The 17,849-nt window shown below is 40.3% G+C and overlaps 1 protein-coding gene across 1 annotated transcript in view; it reads left to right on the top strand.

The window, feature by feature from the left end:
* Positions 1-17,849, top strand: part of MTARC1 (mitochondrial amidoxime-reducing component 1) — a 189,112-nt gene that overhangs the window by 26,319 nt on the left and 144,944 nt on the right. The window contains 2 exon segments of the mRNA XM_007936988.1: positions 341-503; positions 1,696-1,836. Of these exon segments, the coding sequence (XP_007935179.1) occupies positions 341-503; positions 1,696-1,836 (304 nt within the window).

Raw genomic sequence — 17,849 nt, forward strand, 5'->3', positions numbered from 1 at the left:
ATAGGGTTTTCAATGCCTGTGATGTTTTGGACCTAGATTACCAGGCCTTTCTTCTGAAATGCCTCTGGGTTGATTCAAACTGCTAACCTTTCGGTTTGTAGTCAAGCACCTAAATGTTTGCACCACTTAGGGGCTCAGAAGAGGGCAAAATAAGGCTTAAAACAGTGCCTTCATTTACACAGTGGTTCAGAGGCAGAACCAGGGTACAGCTCTGTCTTCTGATGGTGAAGGAATTACTAGAACATCACAGCTTGGTCTAGCTTTTCTGATAGGTGTAGGATATGGTGGAGGATCAAGATTTTCAAAGCCATGTCATCCTTTGTTTCTGCCACCCCTACAGAGTGCACAGCCTGGAGATCGAAGGCAGGGACTGTGGTGATGCAGCCGCTGAATGGATAACCAGCTTTCTGAAGACGCAGCCCTACCGCCTGGTGCACTTTGAACCTCACATGCAACCAAGACGTTCTCACCAATTAAAGGATGTGTTCCGGCCCACTGAGAAGGTCAGAGGAACGCCCTTCAGCTTTAGCGTTTGGTGTGTCCTGTGCAAGGAAAGCTTCCTCCAGGGATGGAGAGCAGTCTGCCTCCAGCTCATCAGCCACAAGTGGCATCTCTGTGATGAGCACAGCTCTGTCATTTTTCCAGGTGCCCAAGTGGACAGTTCAAATTAGATAATGACTGGGGATCACAAGCAACAGACAAAAATAAAGTCCTTTTCTTGGGAGTATTAGCTTTGTTTTTTGATTTGAGGATTCTGTTGTGTTTTTGCCCATGAGCACCTACTTTCCTATTTTTGTAAGGATTTGGTGCCAATATGGTTTTAAAAGTCTTCTACATAAGCATCTTGCAATTACATGTGAAGTCTAGACATTTTAAGATCATGGACTACACAGATTCCATGTGTGTCAAACAAAATTGTGCAAATGGGTATGGGTTTGGACATCTCTGGACTTAAAATTAATCAGACTGGCCCCTTAAAGGAATAAGGTTGTAAACATTCACAATAAAAGTAGAGTTGGTAGCAACACACATTACTTTTACTATTTTTTTTTTTTTATGGTTAGTGTAAGTCCTTAATTAACATTTATTTCCAGGTTGCCTAGAAACATAAATATCCATGGAATTAACAAATGTTTTTTTTAATCAAGTATGGTAGAAGCCCTGGGGGCACAGTAGTTCAGTGCTTGGCTGCTAACTGAAAGATTGGTGGTTCAAACCCACTACCCACTCTTGGGAGGAAGATGTGGCAAACTGCTCCCACAAAGACTACAACTTTGAGAACTCCATGAGGGAGTTCTACTCTGTCCTATTGGGCTGCTATGAGTCTGAATGAACTCGACAACAAGAGCTTTAGTTATTGTTTTTATCAAATATGAGGTCATCAAGTCCAGCACCTTGTGAACCATTTGAGAAAACAATGGCTTAGAAATGTGATGATTTCCCCAAAGGCACATACCTAGCAGCAGCTTTAGCGTTCTGACACTATATTCTGTTCATTCCACCATGCAATTCCTGTTAAGTTCAAGATTATTTAAGATTTCTAAAGCACTGTGGTTTTTCTATAAAATAGAATCAGAGAAATCTTAGAAAGGTGTTGTGTGTGTGTGTGTGTGTGTGAAGGTTTCCAGGCACATGTAATCTCTGAGAAATTCATTTGTGTGCCACCTATAGTAACAATTTCTATTTCCTTATCAGATTTCTTACCCTGACACCAGCCCATTCCTAATCCTTTCTGCGGCATCCTTGGCAGATCTCAACTCCAGACTAGAGAAGAAAATTAAAGCAACCAACTTCAGGCCAAACATTGCAATTTCAGGATGTCATGTCTATGAAGAGGTAATGCTATGCCTTCCTTGCTCCTTCTTGTTGTGCCATTGAATTAGCTCTGACTCATGGTCACCTTGTGCATAATAGAATGAAATGTTGCTCAGTCCTGTGCCATCTTCATGATGGTTGATATGTTTGAGTCCATTGTTGCAGCTATTCCATCAATCCATCTCATTGAGGGTTTCCTTTGTCTTCATTGACCTTCTACTTCACCAAATATGATGTCTTTTTCTAGTGAATGGCCTTTACTGGTGACATGTCCAAAGTAAAGGAGCCAGAATCCCACCACCTTACCATTAAGCAGCATTCTGCTTATATTTCTCCTTAAATTAATTTGTTCATTTTTCTTCACAGACCATAGTATATTCATTGTTCAACTTTTGAATGTATAGAAAGCAATTGAAAAGACCATAGTTTGGGTCAGATACATTAGTTGTCAAAGTGACATCTTTTAATTTTTTATTTTTTTAAATTGTAGTCTGGTTGAAAGTTTATAGAGTAAAGTCATTTTCTATTAAATAATTTATACACATTTTGTACTGTGATATTTTTTCAATACTCTAAATGTAATAACACTATTCCCACTTTCTCCCTCAGTTCTTCATTTCTTTTCATCCTTTCTTCTTGCCCCTTCCTGCCTTCTAAGTTTTGTTTTTAGATAAATGTTTCTCTTTTGTATCATACTGTTGAATACTAAAGAGTACCTTCCTCCTTGGTGTTATTATTCACTTTCTAGGCCTGTCTATTGTTTGGCTGAAAGTTGACTCTTGAGGGTGAGTTCAGTTCCAGGCTTTAAGAGTGTCTAAGGGCCACAGTTTGAGTTGCTCCACCAGTCTCTATCAGACCAGTAAATTTGTCCTTTTTATGACTCTGAATTTTATTCTGCATTTTTTCCCATCCTTCTCTGTCTGGGATCTTCTATTTTGATCTTGATCAGAGTGGTCAGTAATGGTGGCTTGACACCATATAGTTTTTCTGGTCTCAGGGTAGTGGAGGCTGAGGTTCGCCTAGCCCATTAGTCCTTTGCACTAATTATTTCCTTTTGTTTTTGATTTTATTCACTCTTCTTTGTGCTGGATGAGGAAACACGAATAGTTGCATCTTAGATGGCTGTTCACAAGTTTTTAACACTCTAGTCACTACTTATCAAAGTAGGATGTAGGAAATCCAGAAGATGAACACTAAAATTACAGAGATATACAACACAGTGGAAGGACAAAAGATTAGACTAGAACTGGCCGAAGAGCACATTTCCCAATAGAAGACAAATCCCTTGACACCAGCCTGTATGAAGAGAAATCTGAGCAAAGATTTAAGATAAATGAAGAGAACCTAAAAGTTAGAATGGATGACATGAAAAGAAACAACATACTCTTGATTGGAATACTAGAACAAGATGAGGCAAAAACAAAACAAAAAACAGAAAATTGTCAAAGACTCACTAACAGAAAATTTCCCCCATATCATGAAGGAAGAAAATATATCCATCCAAGAAGCCCAATGAACACAATACAGAATAGATCCCAGGAGAAAGTCTTCAATATATATCAGAATCAAACTCTCCAAAACCAAAGACAGAAAGAATCTTGGGAGCAGCTCAGGAAAAACTAAATGTCACCTACAATGGACAACCAATAAGACTAAGTTCTGATTTCTTAGAAGAAACCATGCAGGCAAGAAGAAAATGGGATAGCATATATGAAATGAAGGAAAAGAACTTGGAGCCAAGAATTCTATATCCAGCCCAATTGTCCCTCAAATATGAGGGTGAAATCAAGACATTCTTAGACAAACATAAATTAAGGGGATTTGTGAAAAACAGACCAACCCCATAAGAAATGCTAAAGGGAGTCCTTCCAACAGAGAACATCAAATTAAAATCAAAACATTTGACATGACCACCTAGAAACCAAATCTGAAATAGATGCTCAAAATAAGCTCATTAAATAATGCATACAGAGAAATTAGGGAGTCAATCTGCAGATGACACTAGCAACAAAGCAAATAGAGGGAATAAAAGTTTTAATTACAAAACTTCCCAGTGGAAAAGAAGATAATACAATGTCTTTATAGAACTGACTGTTCCAAACCAAGGGAGATAAGAATTTGCTTCAGAGTAACCACAAAGAAAATTAACAATTCTCCTAAGCAAACTCAGAAAGAAGAAAAACACATGGGCTTAGAAAGCACAAAAACAACAATAATGAATAAAAGAGAAGAAACACTTGATAAAAATGAGCTCAGCACAGAAAAAATATTTGGAATGAGGAAGTCACCAATAACACAACAACCAAAAAAAAAAAAAAAAACAAAGTAGAATGTGATAGCAATAAATTCTTACCTATCACTAATTACACTTAATGTGAATGGACTAAATGCACCAATCAAGAGAAAGAGAGTGACAGATTGGATAAGAAAAGAAGACCCGTAGATATGCTGTCTACAAAAGACCCACCCTAGGTACAAAGATAAAACAAATTTAAAATTAAGGGGTGGAAAAAAATATGCCAAACTAAGGGCAACCAGAAAAGATCAGGAATAGCAATAATAATTTCTGATAAAATAGACTTCAAGGTGAAAAATAGCATAAGGGACAAAGAAGGACATCATATGATGCTGAAAGGATCAATTGACAAGGAAGACATTACCATAATAAGTATCTATGCACCCAATAAAACCTCTCCAAAATACACAAAGCAAATATTACCTGAATTGAAAGGAAAAATAGACAACTCTACAATAGTAGTAGGAGATTTTAACACACCACTTTCAAGGAGTGACAGAACAACTAGAAAAAACTCAACAAAGATACAGAAGACTTCAACAACACAATAAACCAATTTGACCTCATAGCCATATACATAACACTTCACCCACAAAAGCAAAATACATTCTTCTCCAGTGTACATGCATCATTCCCAAGAATAGACAAAAAATAAGGTTCAATAAATTCAAAAACATTGAGCTATTACAAAGCATCTTTTCAGATCACAATGCTATAAAATTTGAAATCAATAATAGGAAGACCAAGGAAGAAGAAAAAAAAGAAAACAAGTATGTGAAAACTAATAATACACTGCTCAAAAACCACAGGGTAACAGAAGAAATAAAGTGCAAATTAAAAAAATTCCTAGATACAGATGGGAATGAAGATACAACTTACCAAACCTTTGGGACACAGCAAAAACAGTACTCAGAAGTGAATTTATAGCAATAAATCCACACATCAAAAAAGAGGAAAGAATCAGAACCAACACTGTAACTCAGCAATTCCAACCATTAGAAAAAGAGCAACAAAAGAAACCTCAGTATCCAGAAGTAAGGAAATAATAAAGATCAAAACAGAAATAAATTAAGTAGAAGACAAAAAAAAAAATACAGAAAATCATTAAAACAACAAGTTGGTTCTCTGAAAAGATTAACAAAATTAACAAACCAGTGGCAAATTTAACAAAGGAAAAGAAGATGCAAATGACATGAATAATAAATGAAAAGGGTGACATCACAACAAAACCAACTGAAATAAAAAAAAAAAAGATATTGCAGAATATTATGAAGAACTGTACTCCAACAGATTTGAGCACCTAGAAGAGTTGGACAAGATTTTAGAAACACAAGACCTACCTAACCAATCCTACTCAGAGATAGAATACTTGAACAGACCCATAACAAAAGAAGAAATTGAGCAGGTCAAAATCTTCCCACAAAAAAAGAGTCCTAGCCCTGATGGCTTCACTAGAGAATTTTACCAAACATTTAGGGGAGAGTTGATACCTCAAACTATTCCAGAACATAGAAAAAGATGGAATACTCCCAAATCCATTTTATGAAGCAAACATAACACTGATACCAAAACCAGGGGAAAACACCACTGAAAAGAAATCTGCAGAACAATATCCCTCATGAATATAGATGCAAAAATCTTCAACAAAATCCTAGCCAAATCCAACAACACATCAAAAAAATAGCACATCATGACCAAGTGGGATTCATACCAGTTGTGCAAGGATGGTTCAACATCAGAAAAACAATAAATGTAATCCACCACATAAACAAAAAAAAAGACACAGAAAAGGCATTCAATAAAATCCAATAACCATTCCTGTTCAGAACTCTCAGCAAAATAGGGATAGAAGGGAAAATCCTTGACATAATAAAGAGCTTATGTAAAGCCAACAGCCAACATTATTGATAATGGAGGAAGACTCAAAGTATTCCCCCTTGAGAACAAGAACCAGACAAGGATGCCCTCTATCACCTTCTATTTAAAATTGTATTGGAAGTCCTAGCCAGGACAATAAGGCAAGAAAGAGAAATAAAAGGCATCCAAATTGGCAAACAGGAAGTAAAGCTATCTCTATTTGAAGATGACATGATCTTATACATAGAAAACCCTAGGGACTCAGCAAAAAAAATATTGGAACTAATAGAAAGATTCAGCAAAGTGACAAGATACAATGTTAACATACAAAAATCAGTTCAATTCCTCTACATCAACAAAGAGGGCCTCTGAAAAGGAAATAAGGAAAACAACACCATTTACAATAGCTACCAAAAAGATATAATATCCAGGAATAAATCTTACCAGAGAACAAAAGACCTATACAAAAAAAGTATATAAAACACTACTACAAGAAACTACAAGGGATCTACATAAATGGAAGAACTTGCCTTATTCATGGATGGGAAGACTGAATACTGTGAAAATGTCAATATTAGCCAAAGCAATCTATAAATTCGATACAATCCCAATCCAGACACCATCAACATTTTTTAAGGATATGAAAAAAACAATTACTAATTTCACATAGAAAGGAAAAAGACCTTGTATAAGCAAACCACTGTTGAAAAGGAAAACAAAGTAGGAGGTCTCACACTCCTGGATCTCAAAACCTACTATACAGCCACAGTAGTTAAAACAGTGTGATATTGGTACAATGATAGACAGATAGACTAATGGAACAGAATTGAAAACCCCAAAATAGACCCATCCATCTGTGGACAGCTGATCTTTGACAAAAGATCAAAACCCAATAAATAGGGGAAAGATAGCCTCTTTAGCAAATGGTGCTGACAAAATTGGATATCCACTTGCAGAAACATGAAACAAGACCCATACCTCCCCCATGTACAAAAACAAACTCAAGTCAGATCAAAGACTTAAATGTAAAACACAAAACTATAAAGCTCATCAAAGATAAAATAGGGACAAATCTAGGGGTCCTAATCTATGGCATAAATAAACTATCAAGTATGACCCAAAATGCACAGGCCATAGAGGAAAAGCTAGATGACTGGGACCTTTTAAAAATTAAATTTTTATGTGCATCGAAAGACTTCTCCAAAAGGTTAAAAAAAGAACCTACAGATTGGGAAAAAAATATTTGGCTATGACATATCTGACAAAGGACTTAATCTCCAAATTTTATGGAAAACTTCAACACCTCAACACCAAAAAGACAAACAACCCAATTCAAAAATGGGCTAGGGACATGAACAGACACTTCACTAAAGAAGATATAATGGTGGCCAACAAACACTTGAGGAAATGCTCATGATCATTAGCCATTAAAGAGATGCAAATCAAAACAACAATGAGATATCATATCACCCCAGCAATAATAACAAAGTTCAACAAGACAGAAAATGACAAATGCTGACAAGGTTGTAGAGAGATTGGAACTCTCATATACTGCTGGTGGGTCTGGAAAATGGTACAACTATTATGGAAAATGGTATGGCGTTTCCTTAAAAAACTGAAAATAGAAATACCATTTGATTCAGCAATTCTATTACTAGGCATATATTCTAAAAAGGTGAGAGATAGGACACGAACAGACACATGCACACTCATGTTCATCACAGCACAATTCACTATAGCAGAGAGATGGAATCAACAGATGAATGGATAACCAAACATTCACACAATGGAATACTATGCAATATTAAAAAATAATGAAGAATACATGAATCATCTCACAACATGGATGAATTTGGAGGACATTATGATGAGTGAAATAAGTCAATTGAAGAAGGACAAATGTGATATGAGCCCATTATTGTAAAAAGTCAAGGAAAGGTTTATTCAGGGAAGGAAACTCACTTTGTTGGTTACTGGGGATGGGAGGGAAGGGGAGGGAAAATTTCAGACTACTTGGGAATCACATATTGATTTGGGGAGGGACAGTATAGAAAGAGTCTGACCAGCATGATGACATTGGGGAAAGGAAGGACACTGAAATGTGCACATCAGATATAGATAACAGAGGCAAATACTGTTACATGCACAATACCGCATTACCACTAACACCCAACACCAGTCTATGGATAAATGCATAGACAGGTGAGAAGATCAGGTGGGGGTAGACAAACAGGAATATACCTCAGACCAAGGGTAGATTTGGCTGATGATAATCTTGCATATCCACTTGTGCTACAAAATTAGCCACACACATTACAGAAGCAACAGAAGACAGAGTTGGATTAACCTCTCATAGACAACCAAACACCTTTGAGATAGAGAATCACTGGGCCTGCCAACTTGAGACCATAGTTTTGGGGAGCATCATGTTCAATTGGTACAACATAGTACATAAAAATCTTGTTCCACAACCTACTTTGGTGAGTAGCAACTTGGGTCTTAAAAACTTTCAAGTGGCCATCTAAAATGCAACTATTGGTCTCCTCTCATCTGAATCAAAGAAGAGTGAAGAAAATCAAAGCCATCTGGAAACAATTAGTCCAAGGATAAGATGGACCATGAAGACCTCAGCCTTCATGACCCCGAGACCAGAAGAACTACATGATGCCTAGCTACCAATGCCAACCACTCAGAATGGGATCAAAACTGGAGATCTTGGGTAGAGTGTGAGGAAAAATGTGGAACAAAATTCAAAAACACAAAAATAACCAGAATTATTGATCAGATAGAGTCTGATGAAACCCCCAAGACTATGGTCCCGGGTTGCCCTTTGGGCCTAGAAATGGACTCACTTCCATGGATTGGCACTCAGCCCCAAAGTAGAAAGACCTACATGCAGAACACCAACCCCAGGTGATGCACCCACCTACTCTAGGGAGATGCACCCCTTAGAGCCATCAGCCATGAGGCAACAGGGGGCCGCATTCACATACAGGGAAAACTGGACAAACAAGAGTGCATAGTCAAGAAGGGCATAGGGAGGGAGGGGGTAGTCACAGGAATAGGAGGGGAGGAAAGTTTGTTATGGTTGGAGATGGTAATTAGGGAGTGAAATCAAATGCACATGAATTGTTGAATGTAAAACAAATTTGCTGTGTAAATTTGCGCCCAAAGCACAAAAAATTTAAAAAAATTAAAAAGAGAGAGAGAGAGAGTTGCGCTAAGTGTTAAGGGAGCTCTATCGTCCTTACTCCTGTCTACCACTGTCAACCTGACTGAGATGAGGGGAAACAAAACAGTGCCTTGGTTGCCTTTGACAATCTCATTGATACATACCTCCCACAAGCCATGGTAGCCATTTTCCCTCTCAGGAAAAGAGAAATGAGGAGAGCAGATGTTTATTTAATGCTCATACTGTGTTTTACATATGTTCTCTCTTTTATTCCTCACAATATCCCAGTGAGGTAAAAGTTACTATTCCCATTTTACTGGGGAGAAAGGAGAAGTTTGGGGACTGGAGACAATTCACACAAAGCCACACTGCAAGGATTGGAGAAGCAGAATGTCCTCCCCTGAGGATAGCAGATAAGGTCAGAACATCTGGATTCTAATCCACCTGCTTCAATCCTGGGCAAGTCATTGAACCCCTGAAGGCTTATGCTTCTTATAGTTGTAAAATGTGGCTCTTTGTCATTTGGCCCCCTCCCCTAATGGGAGCTGTGAGACTCAAGGTAGATAATGTATGGGGAAACTCTAAGGCATAATATGAAGTGCCACAGGAACAGAGGGGATGATCTTATTCCTATAATTAGTGCCAAAGTGTTTGGCTCAGACAACAGCTTTCTCATGGACTGTGGTGTTCCTGGGTAGAACCAACAATGAGTTCACCCAGAGGTGCTTCAGAAGAATGCTCTGGTGATCTACTTCTGAAAAGTCAGCCATAATCCACTGTGGAAAATGGTATGGTGCTTCCTTAAAAAGTTAGAAATAAAAATACCATTTGATGCAGCAATCCCACTACTAGGAATATATGCTAAGGAGATGAGATCAAGGACACAAATAAATACATACACACCCATATTCACTGCAACACTATTTACAATAGCAAAGAAATGGGAACAACCTAAGTGCCCATCAACAGATGAATAGATAACCAAACTATGGCACACGATGGAATACTATGCAACACTAAAGAATAATGAAGAATCAGTGCATCACCTCATATCATGGGTGAACCTGGAGGACCTCATGCTGAGTGGAATAAGTCAATCACAGAAGAACAAATATTGCATAAGTCCATTATTGTAAAAAGTCAAGGAAAGGTTTACTCAGGGAAGGAAATTTTCTTTGTTGTTACCAAGGATGGAAGGGGAGGGGAAGGGAGAGAAAATAGATAATTATGAGACAGGTTTGATATGGGTGAAGGGAAAAGCAATATAACAGAAGTGTGCAACTAGCATAATATCACTAAGGAAAAGAAAGACACAGAGAGGTACATAAAAGATACAGACAATAAAGGCAAATACTATTGCATACACAATACTGCATTTTCAGTAACAGCAAACATTAATTTATAGGGGAATACACAGGTAGACAGGTATGGGTAGACAAATGGGAATATACCTATGACCATGCATAGGTTTGGCAGATGATATTCCTATATATGTATTTGCATGTACAATAAAAATGTCCCTATGCAGTTTAAACGTAACAGGAGACAAAGTTGGTGCTATTTTTAGGTGCTGTCGAGTCATCTCTGGCTCAAAGCGACCCTATGTACAATACAACAAAACACTGCCTGGTCCTGTGCCAGCCCCATGATCCTTGCTATGCCTGAACCCATCGTTGCAGCCACTGTGTCAATGCATCTCATTAAGGGCCTTCCCCTTTTTCATTGACCCTCTACTTTACCAAGCATGATATCGTTCTCCAGGGAATGGTCCCTTCCTACAACTTGACCAAAGTAGGTGAGACGAAGCCTGGACATTCTCATTTCCAAGGAGCATTCTGGCTGCACTTCTTCAGGACAGATTTGTTAGTTCTTTTAGCAGTCCATGGTACTTTCAGTATTTTTCGCCAACACCACAACTCAAAAGCGTCAACTCTTCTTCAGTCTTCCTTATTCATGGTCTGGCTCTCACATGCATATGAGGCAATTGAAATACTATGGCTTGTGTCAGGCACACCTTATTCTTCAAGGAGATATCTTTGCTCTTCAGTACTTGAAAGAGGTCTTTTGCAGCAGATTTGCCCAATGCAATATGTCGTCTGATGTCTTGACTGCGGCTTCCATTGGTGTTGATTGTAGAACCAAGTAATATGAAGTCTTTGACAACTTCAATCTTTTCTCTGTTTATCATGATGCTGCTTATTGGTCCAGTTGTGAGGATTTTTGTTTTCCTTGTATTGAGGTGTAATCCATACTGCGGACTATAGTCTTCACTCTTCATCAGTAAGTGCTTCAAGTCATCCTCACTTTCAGCAAGGAAAATTGTGTCATCAGCATATCGCAGGTGGTTAATAATGAGTCTTACTCCAATCCTGATGCCACTTTCTTCTTCATATAGTCCAGCTTCTTGGATTATTTTCTCAGCATACAGATTGAATTGAAGTATGGGGAAAGGATACAACCCTGATGCACTCCCTTCTTGATTTTAAACCATTTATTGGCCCTTTGTTCTGTTCGAACGACAGCCTCCTGGTCTGTCTACAGGTTCCTCATGAGTACAATTAAGTGTTCTGGAATTCCCATTCTTTTCAATGTGATCCATAATTTGTTGTGATCCATAATTTGTTATGTTCCACACAATGGAATGCTTTTCCATAGTCAATAAAACCCAAGTAAATATCTTTCTGGTATTCTTTGCTTTGAGCCAAGATCTATCTGACATCAGCAATGATATTCCTTGTTCCACATCCTCTTCTGAATCCAGCTTGCACCTCTGGAAGTTCTCTGTCAATATACTTGTGCAGCTGTTTTTTAATTATCTTCAGTAAGATTTCACTTGCATGTGATATTAGTGATATTGTTCAATAATTTCCACATTCTGGGGGATCACCTTTCTTTGGAATGGGTACAAATATGGATGTCTTCCAGTCAGTTGGCCAGGTAGCTGTCTTCCAAATCTCTTGACATTGATGAGTGAGTGCCTCAATCACAGCATCCATTTGTTGAAATATCTCAATGGGTATTCTGTCAATTCTTGGAGGCTTGCTTTTCACCACTTCCTTCAGTGCAAAATTAGGATAACTTTTTAGCCACAAATAAGCACCATGAGGGAGTGGGTTTCTAGGCCTGTGGGCTGTTGGCTGTGCCAAAATCCTAGATGGTCCCTGAGTACCAAACTTCAAACTCCCTTAACCATTCATGGGAAAATGTTAAAAAAAACACATGGGATTTTTTATTTTATTAGAAGCAAGTTTGTTTTTTCTTCAAACCACTCCTCTGAACATCACACCCAAGAGGAAAAAGAGCTTCCTGCAGATCTTCTATGTGGCTCAGTGCCAGGGCTTGGTGGGCCCATCCCAGGACAGGCGCATACATTGAGAAGAGCAAGGGGTAAGAACAAAGGTTTGATGGCTGAAGTCTGGGGCCAAATCTCCAGCTCTGGGAACTTTATGCCTTCGGCCTTTTAACTTCATCTAGAGACAAAAATTAGCACCTGCAGGACTGACTGTCTTTTAAAAAGGTGTTTCTCAGGTAATTCCTCTTGCATAACCTATTGACAAGGCTCTAAACAAATGTGTCTGGTTCAAAGCACACAAAGAAATCAGGGCCACAGTTGTTGTTCTTAGGTGCCATTGAGTTGGCACTGACTCACAGTGACCCTAAGTACAACAGAACGAATCACTGCTCAGTTCAGCGCCATCACTGTGAACAGCAGCCTTACAATCCTTGCTGTACTTGAGCCCATTGTTGGACTCAGTCAATCCATCTCATTTATAGGGCTGTAGTACTCAGCCGGAATGGAGACAAAAGAGCTCACACTTCCTTTCACTTGCTCTTTCATTCCAGGAAAAATCACACCCACCTAAAACTGGCTTTCTTTGTTAAAAATGGAGGTTTTTTTTTTTTTTTTTCCTATGAGAGATGTTTAGAATTGCTGCAGAAAGTGGTGAAATATCAATGTTTTTGTAGGGGGCTTCCAAAAACCCACTGCTGTTGAGTGGATTTCGATTAATAGTGACCCAGTACGCCAGAGTAGAACTGCCCCATAGGGTTACAAGGGTTGTAAATATTTCTCCCTCATTTTTCTGCCATGGAGTCACTGGTGGGTTCAAACAGCCAACCTTTCTGTTAGCAGCTATGTACTTTCACCACTGTGCCACCAAGGCTTCTTGTAGGGGGCTTACCCATTGGAAAAACACTGAATGCTTATCTTCATCAATCTCTGAGAGAGCCAAGTGAGTTGGTATTTTTATGTCCACAGGCTGTTGCACAAGTAGCCACTCACTGAGCTGGTGGTGATTTGTGTATTCTGAGTTCTTTAGCGAGCCAAGGTGATAAAAGTATATAATTATGATTTTCGTCACAGCCATCATTCTTCCTTGCAAATCAGACATGAATTTGTCTTTCAATATTTCTGTTTAAAAAACATGAGTGAGCCATGCATATAATCCCCACCAAACTCTCCTCCCCCATCCATCCTGCTTCCTCTGGTCACGGTCTGCTGCTCTTAGTACCAGAGAAGAGAACCAAAGTGTGTTAAATATCTTCTTGGTAGATGCTAGGAGTCCCTGAGTGACACAAATGGCTAAGTGCTCCATTACCAGCTGAAAAACTGAGGTTTTGAACCCTCCTAGAGGCATCTCAAGAAGGGCCTGACAATCCACTGTGATCCAACATAGTTAGAAAGACTTCACAAAAGATGTGAGGTGCTTCTTAGCCCTTTATACTCAGGAGTTTTGGGGTACTAAGATTGCTTAGATGCTGACTTGTCACAGTCCAGGCACAGAGGAGAGGACAGGGGCTAGGCCAGGGAGCAATCTCTGATCCTAAATCAAAGTTAGCACTTTGAGTTGACTGCTACTCACGGTGACCTCATGTATGTCAGAGTGTGGAGAACTGTGCTGCACAGGGTTTTCAATGGGTGATTTTTCAGAAGTATATTATCAGGCTTTTCTTCTAAGGCATCTCAGGGTGGACTTGAACCTCCAACCAAGGACAGATAAGGAGGTTGTTTTTCTGGTATTGCTGCTGTTTCCCCAGCCAGACCACACTGCCCTGCTTGTGTCCTGATTGCCAGAGTTAGGCCAGGGGAGGCTGCCTCTGGCCTTTGCCCCAGCCCTCTGGTAGCCTCCTCCCAGCTCTCTTTCTTTCTCAGACCTTAGCTCAAGGCCGCCTCCTTGATGCAACCTTTCTGATCTCAGTGCTGGAATGAGCCAGTCCTAACTCTTAGCTGCATTTTTTTCTGCCACATGTTAGAGTTAGTTGCTGGCACATGTAGCTCCCCTTTATAGTCCCCAACCCTGTGTCTGCAAATAGTATTGTTGCTATTAGGTGCTATAGAGACGATTCCAACTCGTGTGAAAAAGTCACACTTCTCCATAGGATTTTCTAGGCTGTAGTCTTTACAGGAGCACATTTCCAGGTCCTTCTCCCTTGGAGTAGCTGGGGGAGTTGGAACTGCTGGCCTTTAGGTTAGCAACTAAGTGCTTAACTGTTTGTGCCATCAGGGTTCTTTTGCATATAGTAGTGCTTATGGGAGAAAAGGAAGGAGAAGGGGGAAAGAAGGAAGGAAAGAAAGGAAGCAGCATGAATCTTTACAGGAAGCTTGGTGACTGTTATGGATTGGATTGTGTACCCCCAAGATATGTGCCGGAATTCTAACCCCTGTATTTGTGGATGTGATCTAATGTAATGTAATCACCTTCCATAATGCAATATAGTGTAATCTAATGCACCCCCAGGTGTGCTGCTGGGGATGGGCCATCATGCTGGGCCCTGTGGGCCCCAATGAAGACTTGGTGATGAGAATCCACTGCAGGGTTTCACAGAGGAGGGCACCATCTGCCTTATGTGCTACCAGAGCTTAGTTCATGGATGAGGGTATGAAACAGAGAAGCTGAGAAAGTTCCTGAGCCCCCCACACCCCACCTGAGGGTATGACTCGCACTCCAGCACCTGCTCACTCCCATCCCAGTCTATGTTTACTTCTTTGTTGGTTTGCTCACTTGTGTGGGGTCTCACTTCCCCACTTGGCTATAAGCTCCATGAGAACAGGTATTTTGCTTTATTCACAGCTGAATCCTCAGTGCCTTGAACAATGCCTGGCACATAGTAGGGGCTCAATAAACATTTGCTGTTGAGTGAACAGGGACAGACAGAATGCAAGAACCCAGAGAGGAGGTGTTTCAGGATGCATGCTGAGTTCCATCTAAGGGTCCTATGCTCAAGATTCCCTGGGGCACTAAGCCAGCCTGGAGATTTGAGTCCACCTGCACTGAAAATCCCATGGAACACAATTCTACTTGGACACATGTGGGATTTCAAGGAGTCAGAATCAATTTGACAGCCACTGTTTTTAAGTCAGCCAGAGGTGGGTGGTCTGAGCCCTCTCTACCTGCATTCCCTGCCCCATGGAACTGTCATGGAGCATCAAAGAAGGGTACTTGGCTCCAGGGTATTGTTCACTTATGAGTTCTTTCCTTCTTTCGTGTAGTCAGTCACTTAGACAGTCATTTAACAAGTGTTACCTGAACACCTACCCTTTACTGGACCCTGGGCTGAGAAAGTGAGGGGCAAAGAAAAAAGACAAGTGAGTGGTGGTGCAGTGCCTGAGGCATTTGACTGCTAACCAGAAGTTGTTGACTCAAGCCTGCCAGCCACTCTGCGGAAGGAAGATGGGGCTATCTACTTCTGCTAAGATTTACTGCTTCAGAAACCCAGTGGAGGTTGCTATGGTATAGAGTTTGGTTTTGATGGAGGACATAGAGTCCCTGGGTGGTGTAAAGGGTTAATGTGCTCAGCTGTTCCTGGAAAGGTTGGAGGTTTGAGTCTACCAGAGGTACTTCAGAAGAAAGGCCTGGCGATCTAATTCCAAAAAACAGCCCCTGAAAACTGTAAAGAGCACAGTTCTCCTCTGATACACATGGAGTCATTGTGAGTTGGAGTTGATTGATGGCAACTGGTTAAGTAAAGGAGCAGTGGCATCTCCTCTATTGTTTGAGAAGATTCCCTTAGCTGATGTGGAGCAAGAAGGGCTTGGGGTGGACATCCCTGAAGTGGGAAGAGGATTGAGGGAGAGAGCCTGTCTTTTAGGACAATAGAAAGAGGAAGACTCATTGGAGGCCTGTTGAGAACACAGGAGTGACAGAATTTGCTGATGTGGGTGTGGGGTGAGGGAAACAGAGGAACCAAGGAATTCTCTTGGATTCTGGTTTATGTCACAGGGGAGGCTCCTCCCTGCTGAGGGGAGAAGCAGATGAATGCTGCAAGCCTTTTGAGCTCAAGGCCAAAACTGATGTTTGTTTAACTTGTATGATGCCTCTGTGCTGGGCCTGCAATACAAGGTGCAAGGCCAAACCCCAGGATTCTCTGCTGTAGCAATGGTATTTCCTGTGCTGTTGTTGTCATTTTTACCTTAAAGCCCAAGCAAATATGAGGCTAGCCATCTTTGACATTAGCCTCCCTGGGCCTTACTGTATACACTCTCCCTGCTGGGCTCTCTTGACACTGAGGTTAGCTTAAAGGCACCTTCCAGGGCCTCCTGTTTGCATGTTAGGCAGAGTAGGAGGGAAGGAACATACCTGGCTCAATGAAGTTCAGACTCTGCTAAGTGTTTGTTATCACATGTCATTTAATCCTTGTAAGAAATCAATGACATAAATCTTATTGCCCTATCATTTATTTAAATTAGGAAACTGAGGCAGAGAAGCCTCACAAATGTACGATGCCCCTGATAAGACTGCTTAAGTTGGGTAGATTTCAAACCCCACCTCCGTAGTGGACCATTCCTTTCATATGGACCCTGAACACTTTTTCTGTTCTGATCCTCCTACTGCCTTCCTCCTCCTCTTGCCCTTCCACAGCTTGTTCAGATTGTCCAGGTGGGCTTTACATCAGGCAGCCCTCCTACCAGCACTTATCTTCTCATTTAAGGGTCTGCAGTTCCCCATGTTGATTTTCCCAAACTCCAAGCAGAAGCTACTGTGTGTGCTTTCTAAAGAGGAATTACCTACCCTTTGCTGTTGACTCGTAGCAACCCTATAGAACAGAGTAGAACTACCCCACAGGGTTTCCTAGGTTGTAATCTTTACAGAAGCAGGTTTCCAGGTCTTTTTACCATGGAGCCACAAAGTGGGTTTGAGCAGCTAACCTTTTGGTTAGCAGCTGAGTGATTAACCATTGCACCAGCAGGGCTCCTTGATTCCATACCCACCCCTCCTCCTTTTTCCTGAAGTTAGTCTGTCAGAAGTGGCCTTTGGGCTTCCACCTCATTTGCAAACATTTTTAGACAAACAAAAACACTTTAGATTGCTGGGGAATTCCAAGGGTTATTTTCAGAAACCAGAGACAAAAGGCCAAATTTTCCCACACAATCTCATACCCACTCCCAAAGAAATTCACATAGAATTATGAGTTAAATGTTAAAAAGAAAAACCATTTACATGTGTGTATATATGTTTGTAATATAGATTATAATATATAGTTTTTAATTTATAAAGAACTCTTACAATATTGCAGGAGAAGGATGTGAAAAACACATGAATATGCAAAACCAAACCTTTTGCCATTGAGAGATTGCAACTCAGAGCAGGCAATCACATGTGTTACAAGATTTTCTTGGCCATAATCTTTATGTGGGAGCTCTGGTAGCGTAGTGGCTAAGGCACCTGACTGCTAACCAGGAGGCTGGCGGTTCAAACCCACCAGCCACTC

Source organism: Orycteropus afer, unplaced genomic scaffold (genome assembly GCF_000298275.1).
Source record: "Orycteropus afer afer isolate SDZICR_OR568_19922 unplaced genomic scaffold, OryAfe1.0 scaffold00039, whole genome shotgun sequence".
Lineage (NCBI taxonomy): Eukaryota > Metazoa > Chordata > Mammalia > Tubulidentata > Orycteropodidae > Orycteropus > Orycteropus afer.